This window comes from Schistocerca gregaria, chromosome X, assembly GCF_023897955.1.
Source record: "Schistocerca gregaria isolate iqSchGreg1 chromosome X, iqSchGreg1.2, whole genome shotgun sequence".
Classification (NCBI taxonomy): domain Eukaryota; kingdom Metazoa; phylum Arthropoda; class Insecta; order Orthoptera; family Acrididae; genus Schistocerca; species Schistocerca gregaria.
The window spans coordinates 54,415,774-54,434,979 of NC_064931.1; the positions used below are offsets into that span (position 1 = coordinate 54,415,774).

A 19,206-nucleotide genomic window follows, 5' to 3' on the forward strand; every position below is an offset into this window, starting at 1 on the left:
TGACAAACCCACATTGCCAACAACGATAAATACACCAGCCCCAGATTTCCCAGTTATGCATCGAATGCCACAAGTTACTGACATCCCTGCTATATCTTTGGAAATTGATCCAAACATGGAATCTATACAGACAACCCAGCTTCACGTGCCATTGCCACATTGATTGTGCCATTAACATGGGTACAACCTCTCTTTGGAGTGACCTTAAGAGGGGCACATGGTCAGTTTTTGCTCAGAATATTTTGTTTATTTTCATTTTGTATTTAAGATTCTAAACATGTTTGTTCAATAAATGACTGTTTCCAACAATGACACAGGCATATGGACTAGTGATACAGGTAAAATGTGTGTGTGTGTGTGTGTGTGTGTGTGTGTGTGTGTGTGTGTGTTTTTGTGTATCTCCAACTGCTCATGTGCCAGTTTCAGTGAAATTCACTTTATTTAAATACTTACATACTTACCATTAAAGCTTTTCTAGCAGCATAACATCCCATTGAAACATGGTCTTCTGTTCCTGCACTTGTACTAAGGGAATCTACAGAAGCTGGATGGCACAATGCTTTGTTTTCTGAAACTTTTACAATTTTGAAGAATATTATCAGATGCAAGATAAAATGGTGTAGTGCCATGATATATTTCTTTTTCAGAAATTATTGTTCTTTAATATACACTGAAGCACCAAAGAAAATGGTATAGCCATGCATATTAAAATACAAAGATATGGACATAGGCAGACTACAGTACTGGAGTCAGCAACACCTATTTAAGACAACACGTCTCTGGCGCAGTTGTTAGATTGGTTACTTCTGCTACAATGGTAGGCTATCAAGATTTAAGCGAGTTTGAACATAGTGTTATGGTCAGCCCATAAGTGATGGGACACAGTGTCTCTGACGTAGTGATGAAGTGGGGATTTTCCTGCACAATCATTTCACAAGTGTACCTTGAATATCAGGAATCTGGTAAAACATCAAATCTCTGACATCACTGCAGTCAGATAAAGATCCTGCAAGAATGGGAGCAACAATAACTGAAAAGAATTGTTCATCATAATAGAAGTGCAACCCTTTTGCAAATTACTGCAAATTTCAATGCTGGGCCATCCTCAAGTGTTAGCATGTGAACCATTCAATGAAATATGATCAATATGGGCTTTCAGAGCCAAAACCCCACTCTTGTACCCTTGATGACTGCATGACACAAATCTTTATACCTCATCTGGGCCCCTTCAACACTGACATTGGACAGTTGATGACTGGAAACAGGTTGCCTGGTTGGACGAGTCTTGTTTCAAATTATGTCAAGCAGATGGATGCGTAAGAGTATGCAGACAACCTCATGAATCTACAGACCCTGCATGTCAGCACAGGACTTTTCAAGCTGGTGGAGGCTCTGTAATGGTGTGGGGCTGTTCAGCTGGAGTGATGTGGGACCCCTGATATGTCTAGATTCGACTCTGACAGGTGACACATACGTAAGCATCCTGTCTGATCACCTGCATCCATTCGTGTCCATTGTGCATTCTGATGGAGTTGGGCAACTCCAGCAGGACAATGCCACACCTCACACATCCAGAATTGCTACAGAGTGGCTCCAGGAATAATCTTATGAGTTTAAGCACTTCCACTGGCCACCAAACTCTCCAAATATGAGCATTATTGAGCATATCTGGGATGCCTTGCAATGTGCTTTTCAGAAGAGATCTCCACCCCCTCATACTCTTATGGATTTATGGACAGTCCTGCAGGATTCATGGTGTCAATTACCTCCAGCACTATGTCAGACATAAGTCAAGTCTATGCCAAATTATGTTGCAGCACTTCTGCATGCTTGTGGGAGCCCTACATGATATTAGGCAGGTTTATCAGTTTCTTTGGCTTTTCAGTGTATAATGTGTTCAAGAAATAACTGTCATTAAACAGCAGAAGAGTGCAAATCACCAGTAAGCATGTAAAAATGAGTGACTTGCAGTGAGTTTTAATGCCTACAGAGACTGAAAAAAGGCACATCTGAAGCAATTAAAAACTGAGGATCCAAATGTCCCAATAACACTCCATTTAGAAATAACCATAAGAACTGAACTTTGATATGCTAGTCTCTAAGCTTAAATTCATTCATAACAGGTAGGGTGAAAGAAAAATATGCAGATCTGTTATTTTGTGGCATGGTAATTATTTATTTACCACTTGGGCAACTTACTGACCAGGCAATTATGTCAAACTTTTCAGGAGGTTGTTGTTCCTTGAGTAATGTTTTCTAGTATTCAGATTCATTAAAAAATTCTCATAAACTGTCTGCTGTTTAGATTAAATTGTCAAAAAATATCAAACACATTTCTGACATTAGTTAAATTTTGCCCATCCCATAATAAGAAATCAAACTTACCTGTTAGATTATTCAAAAAACAAAAATGGAATATAGAATCATGTAATATGGCTTAGGCATTCTGAATCACTTACACACTGCATTTTTGCAGGACTTGTATACCAAATTTACAATAGAAAACAACAAATTTCATTAATATCTTTGTAAATATGCAAGGAAATATTATTGCTTGAGTGTGAGATAATGTAATCGTTCTCAACCTAATTTGGCCTATTCAGTGCAGAGGAAAGATAAAAAAGGAAACTATAATTTAGACAAATACGAGAATTTTGATGGCATTAAGCAACATAAAAAAGTACAAAAATGGAAAGGAATGAAGAATGTCCTAAAAGTAATTTCTCTTCTTCAGGGGACAAGCAGTACTATTTGATGAAGAAATAAAATGCATACATCATGCAGGTGCTGACAGCTGTGAAAATTGCCAAACTACAAGTTTAATAAGCCACAGATACTAATACAAATTCTTTACAGAAGAATGGAAAAACTATTAGAAGTCAACTTCCAGGAAGATCAGTTTGGATTCTGGAGAAATTTAGGAATACACGAGGCAATATTGACCTTATGACGTCTCAGAGAAGACAGGTTAAGGAAAAGCAAAGCTATGTTTATAGCATATGTAGACTTAGAGAAAGCTGTAAACAATGTTGACTGGAATACTCTCTTTTAAATTCTAAAGGTGGCAGGGGTAATATACAGGAATCAAAAAACTATTTGCAATTTGTACAGAAACCAGATGGCAGTTACAAGAGTCAAGGGGGCATGAAAGGGAAGCAGCAGTTGAGAAGGAAATGAGATAGGGTCATAGCCTATCTCTAATGTTATTTAGTCAGTACATTGAGCAAATAATGAAGGAAAACAAGGAAAAGTTTGGAGCAGGAATTAATTATCAGTGAGAAGAAATAAAAACTTTGAGGTTTGCTAATGACTTGGTAATTCTGATAGAGACAGCAATAGACTTGAAAGAGCAGCTGAACAGAATGGACAGTGTCTTGAAAGAAGGATATAATGTAAAAATTAACAAAAGCTAAACAACGGTAATGGAATGTAGTCAAATTACATCAGGTGACGGTGTGGTAACTATTTAGGACATGAGACACTAAAAGCACTAGATGCATTTTGCTATTTGATCAGCAAAATAACTGATGGTGGTTGAAATGGAGAGGATATAAAGTGTAGACTGGCAATGGCAAGACAAGGGTTTTTGAAGAAGAGAGATTTGTTAACATTGAGTATAGATGTAAACATCAGGAAGTCTTTTCTGAAAGAATTTGTATGGAGTGTACCCATGTATGGAAGCGAAACATGGATGATAAAGAAGATGGATGATGGACAAGACGAGAATAGCAATGTGGTGTTACAGAAGAATGCTGAAGATTAGATGGGTTCCTCACATAACTAATGAAAAGGTACTGAATAGAATTCGGGAGAAAAGAAATTTGTGGCACAACCTGACTAGAAGAAGGGATTGGTTGGTAGGACATATTCTAAGACATAAAGGGATCACCAGTTTAGTAGTGGAGGGAAGTGTGAGGGGTAAAAATCATAGAGGGAGACCAACAGATGAATACACTAAGCAGATTCAGAAGGATGTAGATTGCAGTAGTTACTCAGAGATGAGGAGGCTTGCATGGAGAGCTGCATCAAACCATTCTCAGACTGAAGACCACAACAACAACAACAATATAATCTCAGACTCTGTAGTATGAAGCCCCAGATTAATATTTAATTATGTAAGCTTGATACAGTGGCATAAAGCAGGAGTTTGCTTTAAAATGGGCTATCAAACTCATTTGACTGAGTCATGAGTATTGCTCATAAAGTCCGGTACCATTACCAGACTATATTAATAGAAGAGCTAGAGATGATCTAACAAAGATCAGTATGTTTCATCATGGGTTACTTTACCAAGTGTGAGAGCTTTACAGAGTTGAAACTTCCTGGCAGATTAAAACTGTGTGCTGGACCGACACTCGGACTTGAGACCTTTGCCTTTCATGGACAAGTGCTCTAGAGCACTTGCCTGCGAAACGTAAAAGTCCTGAGTTCAAGTCTTGGTCTGGCACACAGTTTTAATCTGCCAGGAAGTTTCATATTAGTGCACACTCTGCTGCAGAGTGAAAATCTCATTCTGGAAACATCCCCCAGGCTCTGGATAAGCCATGTCTCTGCTATATCATTTTCTCCAGGAGTGCTAGTTCTGCAAGGTTCGCAGAAGATCTTCTGTGAAGTTTTGAAGGTAAGAGACAAGGTACTGGCAGATTTGAAGCTGTGAGGGCGGGTTGTGAGTTGTGCTTGGGTAGCTGAGTTGGTAGAGCACTTGCCCGCAAAAGGCAAAGGTTCCGAGTTTGAGTCTCAGTCTGGGTCACAGTTTTAATCTGCCAGGAAGTTTCATATCAGCTCACACTCCACTGCAGAGTGAAAATCCCATCCTGTTTACAGAGAGGCTCAACAAACTTCAGTGTCAGATCTTACAAGAAAAGTAGTATATATCATGGGCAGGTTTACAGTTAAAATTCTGAGAGAGTATATACCAAGAACAATTGTATAACATGTTACTTCCCTCCACATATCTCTTATAATACGATCACAACAAAAAAGGTAGAGAAATTAGAACTCATAAATCATTTGATCACAGTTTCTAGACACTTATTAGTGGGAATTATTATGGAATGTGTCAACCCTTCATCTTTATGATGGCTTGAACTCTGTTGGGAACACTTTCAGTGAGGTGCCTGAAAGTCTGTAAAGGAATGGCAGCACATTCTTCCTCAAGAGCCAAAAGCAGAGAAGGCAGTGATATTGGATGCTGGTTGTGAATTCAATGTTCTAACTCATCCCAAAAGTGTTCCGTTGGGTCCAAGTCAGGGTTCTGGGCAGGCCAGTCCATTCCAGAAATGTTATTGTCCACAGACCATTGCCTCACAGATGCTGGTTTATGACAGGGTGCACTGTCATTGGATTTCCAAAGGGTATAGCAAGATTCATCACTCCCAATCACTCATTTCGTCATACACAATCCAATGGTGTCACTCTTTACATCATCTCAAGTGCCACTTAGCAGTGACTATGGAAACTTGTGGTCTATGGGGAGCTGTTCAACCATACCCCAGTCTTTTTAACTCCCTATTCACAGTCATTATGCTAGATGGACTAATTGGCACATAGATAGCTAACACATACCTATGAAAAAGTAGCAATCATTCTAGTGATCTTGATACGTCATTACGTCTGGTATTTGTTTGAGAGGAGTCACAAATATTCTTGTACAGAGAACCTCGTACAGAGAACGTTCGATACATAGCATTCTAAATATGGACTATTCACCAAATAGGAAGCTAGTTTACATTCAGAAGCAGAAATATTGGATCTGAAGAATGAATTAGTAAAAAGTCCTAGATGTAGCAAGTGCAAGTGTGTAGATTAGCCAAGAGTGAGAGTGATCAGTTGATTGTGAAGTATTAATAATAGTAATTCATACTAATTTCTCAGTAAAAATATTTTTACGAGACTCATAACAATATTTTTAATAATAACATAACAATAGTTTCCGATACGTAACTCGTGATACGAGTTAGGTATAGGAAACCATCGATGCGTGTATCTCTGGTAATATTGACTTTTGAGATGATTCCTAAAAACTCATAGTTACTACATAGACCCTCTATCAGATGCTCTAGAAAGAAACAGAATTGACAATAAAAGTTCCACACACATAAATTGCCAGATGATGTCATCATTGTAAACTAGCTCTTATATTATAGGTTGTAAGGCACATATTGGCTTGACGCTTTCACTGTAGGTATTTGTTCACACTCTATGAAAGTCTGGAAGTGAACATTCTGGGAGAAAATGTTACTGAAACAACTGAGCCACAAATATAAGGGAAGCAGAGTCGTTGCCAGGTAGTCAGTTTGAAAGCTACAATTGTCACGATAACTTGGAAGTGATAAAAAGTGAACAGCTGTGATTATTGGCTATTACCACAGACTTTAGTCAGTGTTGTTCTTAGTGATATTATAAATACACAGAGTGTGACTGTGTGTGTTTTAGTGCTAAGTGTACTAGTGTTGCATTTTTCAGTGCAAATTCATGATTTAAGAGAAGAGAACCACAATTGTAACTTTTTTATACCATAAGATGGCATTGTCTTGTATGAATAAAACTTTCTTAAACTTTGCATGTGACTTGATTATGTTTTATTATGGTAAAAGTAAAGGTAGCTCAAGATACCTTTAGCATCCCCTCCTTGAGGTTTTTCTGTGTCTGCCACTAGATCTTCCTGGCCCTGGTTTAGCTTTGGTTGTCTCTTCATATTTACACTTCACAGTCAAATCACTAATAATCAACTTTATCAGCTTTAGAAGATTTGAAATGTGTCTGATGGATTTGTTGCTCAGATGACATCCAATGACTATTCCTTGTTTGAAGCCCCTGAGCTCTCCTGGTCGAGCAGTTCTGCTGTTACTGCTTCTTTGCTGTTAATTGGATACTCTCTGACTTCTTTTACACTGGTGTATCAGTCACTAATAACATCTAGTGGTCAGTTCTGCATTACACTGCATTACATGGGGTGTCTGGATACCTGACACGTTCCACATCATTACGAAGTGTCGTATTCATGATCTATGGAACAAGTATTAATCTAATCTAATCTAATCTAATCTACTTCTGACATACTCTGACATACAACCTTGAGCAATTGGTTAGAAAACCAACTCAAGATAGAAACATATTAGATATCTTGGCGCCAAACAGACCTGGTCATAAGTAAAATCTATGAACGCTACAAATAATTTGATACCTTCTCTTGCTGACAGTACGGGTAATGTAACTGATGATGATAAACAGAAGCCCAACATTCTAAACCTAGCTTTCAAAAACTCATTTATGATAGAGGACTGCAGCACCATTCCCCCTTTCAATTACGAACAAACGAAAGGGTGGCTGACGTAGTGTTTAGTATATCTGGGATTGTAAAACAGTTAAGATCTTTAGACGCCAGAAAGGCATCTGGCCCAGACAGTATCCCCATAAGATTTTATGCTGACTATGCTACAAATATAGCAAATATAGCACCATTCTTATCCATCATCTATCAGAGATCATTGGAATGGCAGAAAGTTCCATGGGACTGAAAGAAGGTCCAGGTCGTAGCAATCTATAAAAAGGGTAGAAAGTCGGATGCACGTAATTACCAGCCAATTTCACTGACATCGATTTGTTGTAGAATCATGGAATATATTTTGTGTTCAGACATAAACACCTTTCTAGGCTCTGAGAAGCTCATCTGCAAAAACCAGCACGGTTTTAGGAAACAGTGGTCATGCAAGACACAGCTGGCCCTCTTTGTGCACGAGGTCCAAAGAAGAGCTGCAAGATTTGTGACTGGTACATTTAGCCATCGCGAGAGCATTACAAATCTCATAGAAAGTTTGAAATGGGACACACTTGCAGATAGACGATGCGCTAAACAGGAGGATCTGCTCTCTAAATTCCAAAATCCAATCTTCACCGAGGATGTAGAGCATATATTATTACCACCAACTTTCAATTTGCATAATGTTCATCATTCAAAGATAATGGAAATAAGATCTCATACTGATGCGTTCAGACAGTCGTTTTTCGTTTGTGCGATCTGCGAGTGGACCAGAGGGGCGGGGTTGGAGGGGGGAGGGAATATCACTTTGGCGCGAATTGTGCCTTCTGCCACACACTGCTTGGTGGCTAGTGGAGTATATATGTAGATGTAGATGTAGATGTAGATGTAGTGTATGCAGGCCAACCAACAATTGTTTTTCCCTACACACTGTTCATGAATGAAAGAGGGATGAGTGGAAAATGACAGAGATATAAGAGGTGCCCTCTACCACACACCATAAGATAGCTTGCAGGGTATAGATATAAATGTAGATGTCTGAATCTGTGGTACTATAACATGTGAAGCTAAGTTTTTATTTATATTACTCTCTGTAATTATACCTATTTCAACCAACTGTACTCCTGACTGTTTGTGTGCACTTAAGTGTTTGAGTATACTCCCATAGAAACAAGTATACTTTGTCTGTCTAAAATGAAATACAAAATGCAATTAATGTCCCCAATAAAGATTATTTCTTAACAAGGTGGAAGAAGTGTTACCTAAGACATTGTGGCAACACACTACTACGTGTTTGTGTCCACCACCTGGCTGCCCTTGCAGATAATTTCATGTTATAGCAGACAATGCGCAGCCCAGCAAAAACCACAGCATGAGCTGTAGCATTCTAGGACAAGAGTTTTTTCTTCCACGTGCTTCTTTGGCACAGTGCCTGGGTTTTACCCAAAAAGCATGCTACAGGAACCACTCTGAACTCCCAACACTTTCCACACTGCTGCCAAGCTGTCCACATGATCAGCACAGTGATTAAAAGTTTCTTGTGTGTTTAAATTATTAATTTATCAGAAGTTAATGGATTGCCATAGTGCAATAAAATAGGTGCATGACCTGTGTAAACATCAAATGTGATTTGGTTTTATGTGCCTATTAAGCAAACAATATTGCAAGCTTCCCTTGACACCCATGGAGAACTAATTGGTGTAGGACTGACACAATATTTTGGGACATAAATGACTCAGCACCACCTCACCTTGGCCTTTCTGACTGTGGAATATCTGCTTGACAGAGCCCATTTTGATATAGCAAGTTCAGTGTGATCTAACCCCATTGTCAACTACGTAACCTATATACGAAGACAGTAACTTGTTCTTGAAAGAACAGTTACTGTTGATGACCGTGCAGCTTTTCCCTGTAATAAATTATGACTAACTGAAAACCTCAGCTGCTGACAGGTGTTGTTGATATACCTCGATGTGGACAGCTGAAAATGTGTGCCCCGACCGGGACTCAAACCCGGGATCTCCTGCTTACATGGCAGACGCTCTATCCATCTGAGACACCGAGGACACGTGACTGCAGGGGCTTATCCCTTGCACGCTTCCCGTGATACTCACATTCCCAACTGTCCACAATTCTACATATGTATTGTACCTTATAGACATTTGCCCAACCACTCATTACTCACGCATGCTTCAGCGATTCCCGTAAGAGTTTGGGCAACCTGTGCGCATTCGCACAGACAAACGTCAATGGCTGGGGAGTCTTTAAGTATATATATGAAGACAGTAACTTGTTCTCGAGAGAGCACTTACTATTGATGACCGTGCAGCTTTTTCCTGGAATAAATGATGAATAACTGAAAACCTCAGCTGCCGACAGGCTTTGTTGATATACCTTGATGTGGAGCAGGAGATCCCGGGTTCGAGTCCCAGTCGGGGCACACATTTTCAGCTGTCCATATCGAGGTATATCAACAACACCTGTCGGCAGCTGAGGTTTTCAGTTAGTCATCATTTATTCCAGGGAAAAGCTACACGGTCATCAACAGTAACTTTTCTTTATTGAACAAGTTACTGTCTTCGTATATATAGTAGGCTGCCCAGCCATTGACCTTCATCTGTGCGAATGCACACGGATTGCCCAAACTCTTATGGAATCGCCAAAGCATGCGCGAGTAATGATTGGTTGGGCAAATGTCTATAAGGTACAATACATATGTAGAATTGTGGACAGTTGGGAATGTGAGTCTCACGGGAAGCATGCAAGGGATAAGTCCCTGCAGTCGCCCTTTTTGTCTGTGTCCTCGGTGGCTCAGATGGATAGAGTGTCTGCCATGTAAGCAGGAGATCCTGGGTTCGAGTCCCAATCAGGGCACACATTTTCATCCTTCCACATCGAGGTATATCAACAACACCTGTCGGCAGCTGAGATTTTCAGTTAGTCATCATTTATGTAACCTATTTTGGTGCCACGCATGTGCTCAAGGATGAAATCCAAATGTTATTAGATTAGTTTTGTCAACAGACCACAAGTTCATTATTGAACTTTGCAATTTCTTTGGATATTGTACTGGGTTAGTCACTACATTCTCAATTCATAAATAGTATGTATTTTGCCTTGATCATTTAACTGTGTATTGCATAGTTTTTAATCCTTGTATTAAATTAGCCACCTTCGCTGTACCACAAGAATATTAATAATGTTGTTTCATGTTGCCTAAAGAGACTATATTAACTGATCTTTCCAAGAGATGTTGGGTACTCATGGCATGTTGTGGTATACCAATTGGCACAAGGTTCTTTTGTTCATATACATTTCTGCAAGTTTGTGCAACTGATTGTGCCTTGTTAATGTTCCAATAAAGTAACTATTCAAATCTGGATGTTCTATCATGACATGTTTCCATGATTTACCATTCTTTTTCACCCTGCTTGCATAGTAATACTGCTGTATTTGTACGTCATGTTCAGTGAGCAACAAATTCTCACAACATGTACACACAGATAATCTGTATAACTGACATCAGAGATAAGTGTGTAGAAATGGCCTTGTGAGAAGCTGTTGTAACTGAGATCTGGGCTCTTCACCTACTCTTATGTCATATAATCATTGTAGCAAAGCAATATGTTTACCACGAAATGTACACATAATCGGAAATGAGAAGAACTGATATGTCAAATCACAGCTATATGTGCCTATTTAATATTTATGCATATATTACTACAGAGCTTGAACTTTACATTAAGAACAATAAAACTATCTTGAGGCATACCTCAGGGCACTGGATTGAGCCCTTTTTATTCTCGATGTATATCAATGATCAGACAGACAAAAAGGTTTTTGTAAGGAAAAAAATCTGGTGCACAGATTGGCAAATTGTGTTACATTTTCATAAATGTAAAATTGTGCACTTTATAAAATAAAAAAGTCCCTTGACTACTATATCAATGACTCATTTGCAATTAATCAACTCATATAAATATTGGATGTAAAAATTTGTTGGGATATGAAGTGGAATGAACATATAGACTTCACTGTAGATGAAGGAGGTGGCAGACTTTACTTCATAGGTTGGATAATGGCAAAATGCAGTCAGTCTACAAAGGAGATAATTTGCCAAATATTTTTGTGGTGTATCCCAGAATATTGCTCAAATAGGTTTAACAGTGGAGTCTAAAAGTACACAAAGAAGAGTAGCATGGATAGTGAAAGATTTGCTTAACCCCCAGGAGAGTCACAGACATGCTGAAAATCTAAACTGGCAGACCCTTGATGACAGACGTCTGCAATCCCATGAAAGCCTTCTCACAACATTTCAAGAACAAGTATGAAATGAGGAATCGAGGAGTATACTGCAGCCTCCTATGTATCAGTCCTGTAGAAACTATGAAGACAAGCTTAGACTAATTACCACATGCACATGGGCACTTAACTAGTAAATTTTCTTATGTCCCGTTTGCAAATGGAGCAGGAAGAAATCTTAATTCTTGTTACACTGGGACAATCCCTCTACCATTTTCTTCATTGTGGTTTTCAGAGTAAGGATGTCAATGTAGATGTAAATATATGGTCATTCACTGGACACAAGTTTTGAAGTCAAAACCAAAATTCTAACTTTAAACTTTAAGTTAGTAGTGTGATGGAAGCTCTGAGGTATTTAATTAACTAAAAAATGTAACTGGAGAATTATTACGATCCATAATGATGATCACCAAATGATACTGTAATTTTCCCAATAATGAGCACCAATATTTCTGTTTTAACAGCTACAAGTCAGTCTTTCCCATGGTGAAAATATTGTCTCTTGCAAAATCATGGGTTGACATGATTTGTATTTGTGCTAGATCACCACACCACATGGGAGGAAGAAATCGTGAAATATAGTTCATATTTGGCATGATATAGATACCAAATTTTTCTTCTTTTTTTCCTTGGAAAATGTCAACAAGCAGCATCTGCTGCCATTTGGCCCACAGATAAAGTAGCAGTCATGTGAGCATGTTCTCTCAGATGGTACTTATCCATAAAATGTCAGCTGTGTGATTTTGGGAAAAAAGATGCTCTTTCTTCATTGCAAGTGTACACAACACTAAAATTACATTCAAGAGAGAATGGAAGAAATTCTGCATTAGTATGCTGGACTATTCCTTTCTAATATTTTTAAAGAAGAAGAGAGGACTTTTGTAAAAAGATTTGTGCACTATCAAAAGGGCTAACATTTTACCATGCTCCTAAATTTAAGCAAATTTTCCTAATTACACTATTTTTCTTTAATTTGAACTTATTACTGTAATTTCTCAGCAGTGGAGGATGTCGACAGTGCATCTGACGCACTACAGTTAGCAGCTGTCCAGCACTGTCAGAGGTGTGATTAGAGTGTCATGTGTGCTGACCCAATAGCAGCACAGAGCTAAGCAAGTGACCACGTGCCAGTATTGTTCAGTATGTTGGTTGAGCTCTGTTAAATATCACCATGCCAGGCATGGACACATTAATGGCCATAAAATTTTCTTCAGGAAATCAATCAAAGAACCTTCACAATATAATCCTGTCACTGAAATAAGCCTAGAACATGTATGAATGCATGGTCTGAAAGAGGTATGACCAAACCTTCCCAGGCATCCAGCCATGTCACATGTTTGTATATCCTTGAGATTTTGGCTGAGTGAACCATAACCATTGTCAAGTGGTATTATATGTATTTTGGTTGCAAGACTTATTACTGGCTGTGATGCCAGTAGTGCTCAGTTCATCACAACATAAAGCAATGTTTTGGTCCCTTATCTACCATGCTGAAACTTGCAATGGGTGGTAGCTAACCTATTCATGAAAACTTTTGAGAATATTACCTTCAACGCAGCTGCTGCAAAATCAATTTGCTTTTACTACTATTTTGACAACACATTTGTTGTCTGGCCACCCTGACATGAAAACCAGGAAGAAATCTTGTCAATACTTCAATAGCATTCCTGACTACATCAAATTAATGATGGAAGCTGAAAAATTTGGTGCCATGACTTTGCTTTGTCTTCATCCAGCAAAAACCCAGTGAATGTCTCAGCTCCTTTGTATACAGAAAATTCAGTCACACAAACTGGTATTTTGATGCTTTCATGTAGAACCACCCTGCTCAAAAGCACACTGTTCTTCAGAGCTTGGATCATTGAATGGAATCTGCCTCTGATGCCAAAAACTTTCCACAAGAACTTTTTCTGTGAGAATGGTTAAAACAACAAAAAATATTGCTAGTAATTCCAGAAAGTATCCACAAGCAGGAAAATCACCAAAAAGAAGAGTAAAAACGTTTTGGTTTTGCATTTTGTGCTTCAGTGACAGGAAAGTGAGACAACTCCTGACAAGACTTAACATCAAGTCAACCTATAGGCTTCCTGTTGAAATATACCAACCAATAAAGCCTGTGGAAGATAATGTAGGCATCACAATTTACATTGTTCACAAAATACTAGACAAGTACAGACTATACACAACACAACAACACCAGACTGGGCATCTACATCTAGGTACATACCTTGCAAGCCACTGTATGAAGTGTGGTAGAGAGTTCCCTATATCACCACTGATCATGTCCTTTCCTGTTCCACTCATAAATAGAGTGAGGGAAAAACAATTGTCTATATGCCTCTGTACAAGCCCTAATCTCTTGAATCTTATCTTCATGGTTTTTATATGAAATGTACATTGGCAGCAGTGAAATCATTCCATAGTCATCTACATCTACATACATACTTTGCAATCCACCATACAGTGCTTGGCAGAGGGTACCTCGTACTACAACTAGCATCTTCTCTCCCTATTCCACTCCCAAACAGAACGAAGGAAAAATGACTGCCTATATGCCTCTGTAGGATCCCTAATCTTTCTTATCTTATCTTTGCAGTCTTTCTGCAAAATATAAGTTGGCGACAGTAAAACTGTACTGCAGTCAGCCTCAAATTCTGGATCTCTAAATTTCCTCAGTAGCGATTCATGAAAAGAATGCCTCCTTTCCTCTAGAGCCTCCCGTCTGAGTTCCTGAAGCATTTCCATCCTCAAATGCCAGCTCTCTAAATTTTCTTAATAGTACCCTCAAAAAATGATGCTTTCCTTCTAATGATTTGAGTTTCTGAAGCATCTCTGTAATACCTGCATGTTGTTGAAACCTACCGGAAACAAACGTAGCAGCCTGCCTCTAAATTGCATAATGTCTTCCTCTAATCTGACCTGGTGCAGATCCAAAACACTTAAATAGTACTCAACAATGGGTTGCACTAGTGTCCTATATGCAGTCCCCTTCACAGATAAAGTATACTTTCCTAAAATTCTCCAAATAAGCCAAAGTTGACCAATTGCCTTCCCTACTACAATCCTTAAATCCTCATGCCATTTCATATAGCTTTGCAGCATTGCACCTAGATATTTAATTGATGTGACTGTGTCAAGTACCACACTATTAATGCTGTATTCAAACATCACCTTTCATTCTTCTACATTTAGAGCTAGCTGCTGTTCATCACACCAACTACACATTTTGTCTGTCATCTTGTATCCTCCTACAGTCACTCAATGCTGACATCTTATTACACCAGATGGATGGATATGTGTGTGTGTGTGTGTGTGTGTGTGTGTGTGTGTGTGAGTGTACACCTGTCCATTTTTCCCCCTAAGGGAAGTCTTTCTGCTCCCAGGATTGGAATGACTCCTTACCCTCTCCCTTAAAACCCACATCCTTTCGTCTTTCCCTCTCCTTCCCTCTTTCCTGAAGAAGCAACCGTCGGTTGCAAAAGCTAGAAATTCTGTGTGTGTGTTTGTGTGTTTTATTTATTGTGCCTATCTACCGGTGCTTTCCCGCTTGGTATGAAACTTCCACATGGGAAAAATATATTAAAAACAAAGATTCCAAGACTTACCAAGCGGGAAAGCGGCTGTGTATGTATGTATGTATGGATATGGATATATGTGTGTGTGTGTGTGTGTGTGTGTGTGTGTGTGTGTGTGTGTGTGTGTGTGTGTGTGTGCGCGAGTCTATACCTATCCTTTTTCCCCCTAAGGTAAGTCTTTCCACTCCCAGGATTGGAATGACTCCTTACCCTCTCCCTTAAAACCCACATCCTTTCATCTTTCCTTTTCCTTCCCTCTTTCCTGACAAAGCAGCCGCCAGTTGCGAAAGCTCGAAATTCTGTGTGTGTGTTTGTGTGTTTTATTCATTGTGCCTATCTACCGGCGTTTTCCCGCTTGGTAAGTCTTGGAAAATATATATATATATATATATATTGGCCTTTAAATATGTCTGCTTGTGTCTGTGTATGTATGGATGGATATGTGTGTGTGTGTGTGTGTGTGTGTGTGTGTGTGTGTGTGTGTGTGTGTGTGTGTGTGTGTGTGCGCGAGTATATACCTATCCTTTTTTCCCCCTAAGGTAAGTCTTTCCGCTCCCGGGATTGGAATGACTCCTTACCCTCTTCCTAAAAACCCACATCCTTTCATCTTTCCTTTTCCTTCCCTCTTTCCTGACGAAGTAGCCACCGGTTGCGAAAGCTCGAAATTCTGTGTGTGTGTTTGTGTGTTTTATTCATTGTGCCTATCTACCGGTGCTTTCCCGCTTGGTAAGTCTTGGAATCTTTGTTTTTAATATATTTTACCATGTGGAAGTTTCTTTCTATTATATATATTAACAGTGGTCCTGTCACACTTCCCTGGGAGACTCCAACAGTGGTCCTGTCACACTTCCCTGGGAGACTCCTGATAATACCCGTGTCTCTGATGAACACTTACATCAAGGACAATATGCTGGGTTCTGATACTTAAGAAGTTTATGAGTCACTCATACCTGGGAACTTATTCCATATGCTTGTAACTTTGTTAACAGTCAGCAGTTGCAGCGTCTCAAATGCTTCACATAAATCTAGGAATATGGATTCTGCCTATTGGCCTTCATCCACAGTTCACAGCATACCATATGAGAAAAGGCAAGCTGAGATTCACAAGAATGATGCTTTCTAGAACAATGCTCATTTGTAGACAGAGGCTTTTCCCTCTCAACAAAATTTATTATATTCAAACTGAGAATGTGTTCAATGATTCTGCAGCAAACTGATGTTTAGGGTATTGGTCCATAATTTTGTGGATCCGTTCTTTTACACTTCTTTTATATATGAGCCACTTGTGCTTTTTTCCAACCACTTGGGACTTTTCGTTGGGTGAGAGATTCATGATAAATGCAAGCTAACTAGAGGGCCAATGCTGTAGAGCTCTTACTGTAAAATAAAATTGGAATTCCATCAGAACCTTGTGACTTATTTGCTTTCAACTCTTTCAGTTGTTTCTCTATGTCATCAATGCTTACTACTATGTCCTCCAGAAGGAGGCCTGTGTGATGGACAAATGACAGTGTGTTTGTATGCTTCTCCTGGATGAATGATTTCTTAAATGTGAAATTTAAAACTTTGGCTTTACTTTTGCTATCTTCTACTGTCACACTTGATGGTCAATGGGTGATTGGTTGAAGCCTTAGATCCACTTAGCAATTTTACATAGGACTGGAATTTTCTTGGGTTCCCTGCAAGATTTTCTTCTTAAGTGTGAGGGTGGTACTTGTTGTAAGCTTTGTGCATCAATTTTGTCACATATACACAAATTTCTATTAACTCTGGCCTGTCATCATCTGCGGATTCTCTTTTGAACTGAGAGTTCAACAGCCTTTGCTTCCTCAGCATTTTTCAAATTTCGTTCTTAAACCATGGTGGGTCTTTTCTCTCCTTAATGTACGTACTGGGCACATACTTCACCAGAGTATGATTTACAATCTGTTTAAAATTTGCCCATAATTTCTCTACTTCAATCATACTGGAACTAAACAATGTCAATTCATTGTCTAAATGGGATGCTAACAACTGTCTATCTGCTCTTTCTAGCAGAAATACTGTCCCGGCTTCTTCACTGATTTATTAACTTTATGAACCAAAGTCACCAGTGTGATGACTTCATGGTCACTAATCCCTGTCTATACACTGATACTCTTGATTAGGTCAGGCCTGTTTGTAGTGTCAAAGTGTAAAATATTTACATTGTGTGTGGGCTGTCAAACCAACTGCTCAAGACAGTTTTTGAAAAGTATGTTCAAAAGAATTTCTCAAGACTGCCTGTTGCACCCTGTGCAATGAATCAATAGACATCCCAGTCTATAGTCTATAGGTTAAAGTTGTCTCCAACTAACATTGCATGATCTGGGTATTTCCATGCTACTGTCTGCAGAGTTTCTTTCAATGACTCTGAAACCATCACAGTGGCATCGAGTGATTGGTAAAAACATTCAACAATTAACTTTATTTCACATAGATCTGCTATTTGCCACCAAATAATTGCACTGTCACATTTAAATTTGGCCTCAACAGAGACAATATATTTGTCAACTGCAATGAACACACCCACTCCTATGGCATTTAATCTGTCTTTTTGATATACATTCAATTAATTTCTAAATATCTGAGAGATTTCTACTTGTGGTTTCTGCCATCTCTCTTTCCCCTGAATTATTTGAGCATGAGAAGTTTCCTGGAGGGCAGTGAATTCAGGGACTTTGTTATGAATACTTTGACAATTTACTAACAAAATTTTGGTAGTTGAAGTGTCTTTACTCTGAATGCAGTTTGATTTTGCTATCTGTGTATCGAGTGTGAGTGTTCATCAGAGTACCTCAAACTACCATCTAGCCTGAAAGACCCCCTTGTACTTTCCACAAATACTCTGCTACATAAGTAGTTGCTTCCTTTGTGTAGTGTGTCCTCACCTATCAAGTGGAGCCCAATAACAAAGGTCCGGAAATCTGTGGCCAAGACTGTCACAGAGTCGATGAAGTATTTAGTTAAGACCCTCCACTTGGCTCCAAACCAAAGGACCCCGATTCAGTTGTGGAACAATGCTGCAAATTGTAAGTTCTGCTTGCAGTCCACATGCAAGGTCAGCAGCCTGCACCATGCCCAACAGCCACCTGCATGAAGTGAGGATGGCTTCAAAACCCAACCGACAGGTATCGTCGGTGCCAACATGAGCCACAACTTCCAGATGATTGCACTCTGCATTCTCAATAGCTGCAGGCAAAGCCTCCTCCACATTTTGGATGAAGCCCCCACCCTCCAGCAGAAATACTGAGTGCACATTGACTTTCTTTCTGGCCTTGAATGCTGTCTGCCTAAGGGGCTCCATAATGTGTCTAATGTTGGAGCTCACGATAACTAGTAAACCCCTGCCCCTGTGAGCCTGCTTGGACCCTCCTGGAGGAGTTCTCACCTGTCCATTTACAGGGTGAACGGGCAAGGCCAGATGGCCAACTTCACATTGTCCCTCTGCCTTGAGCAACGTGAACATGTTACAGCCCACCATTTACCCTCATGTAAGGGCAGATCCACCATGTCAGATACACTAGGAGCTACATCCTGAAGCAGCAGCCTGAAGATGACTAACCATAATCAAAAGTGCAGTCAGCTGTTTGTGAACTGCCACCAGTTCCTCCTGTGTCTGCAGACAACACGCATATGCCCTACACATTGCAGTATTACTAACTTAAGAATTGACAATAAAAGCACAGACAGAAGCGTGGACATGCAGCTTGATACTCTCCCAATGGGTCACCAAAGGAGCCTGACACTTTATGAGTCATGAGCTGAAATGAAAACTGCACAACAGACTGCCTGACAACACTTTACAGTTACAAAAATGTGAGATTGCACCTTTTTTTCTTTAAAAAAATGCAGGGAATTCAAGAAATATACTGTTAAGAAAGCACAGAAGAAGCTAAATCCGTAACTTGCTACTCTCCATGTGTGTATCAGACAGCAGTTGTAGGCTGAACAGAGAAGTGTCTTTCTATCTGCTATCCTCAGTAATCACTGGTAGATGAAATTGAGGTGTAACATAAACAAAACTGTATTCAGTGGCATGTCTGTCAT

At 39.4% G+C, this 19,206-nt stretch overlaps 1 protein-coding gene across 1 annotated transcript in view; it reads right to left on the reverse strand.

The window, feature by feature from the left end:
• LOC126298882 (histidine ammonia-lyase-like) overlaps positions 1 to 19,206 on the reverse strand; it is a 236,156-nt gene that overhangs the window by 26,375 nt on the left and 190,575 nt on the right. The window contains 1 exon segment of the mRNA XM_049990415.1: positions 462 to 574. Coding sequence (XP_049846372.1) covers positions 462 to 574 — 113 coding nt within the window.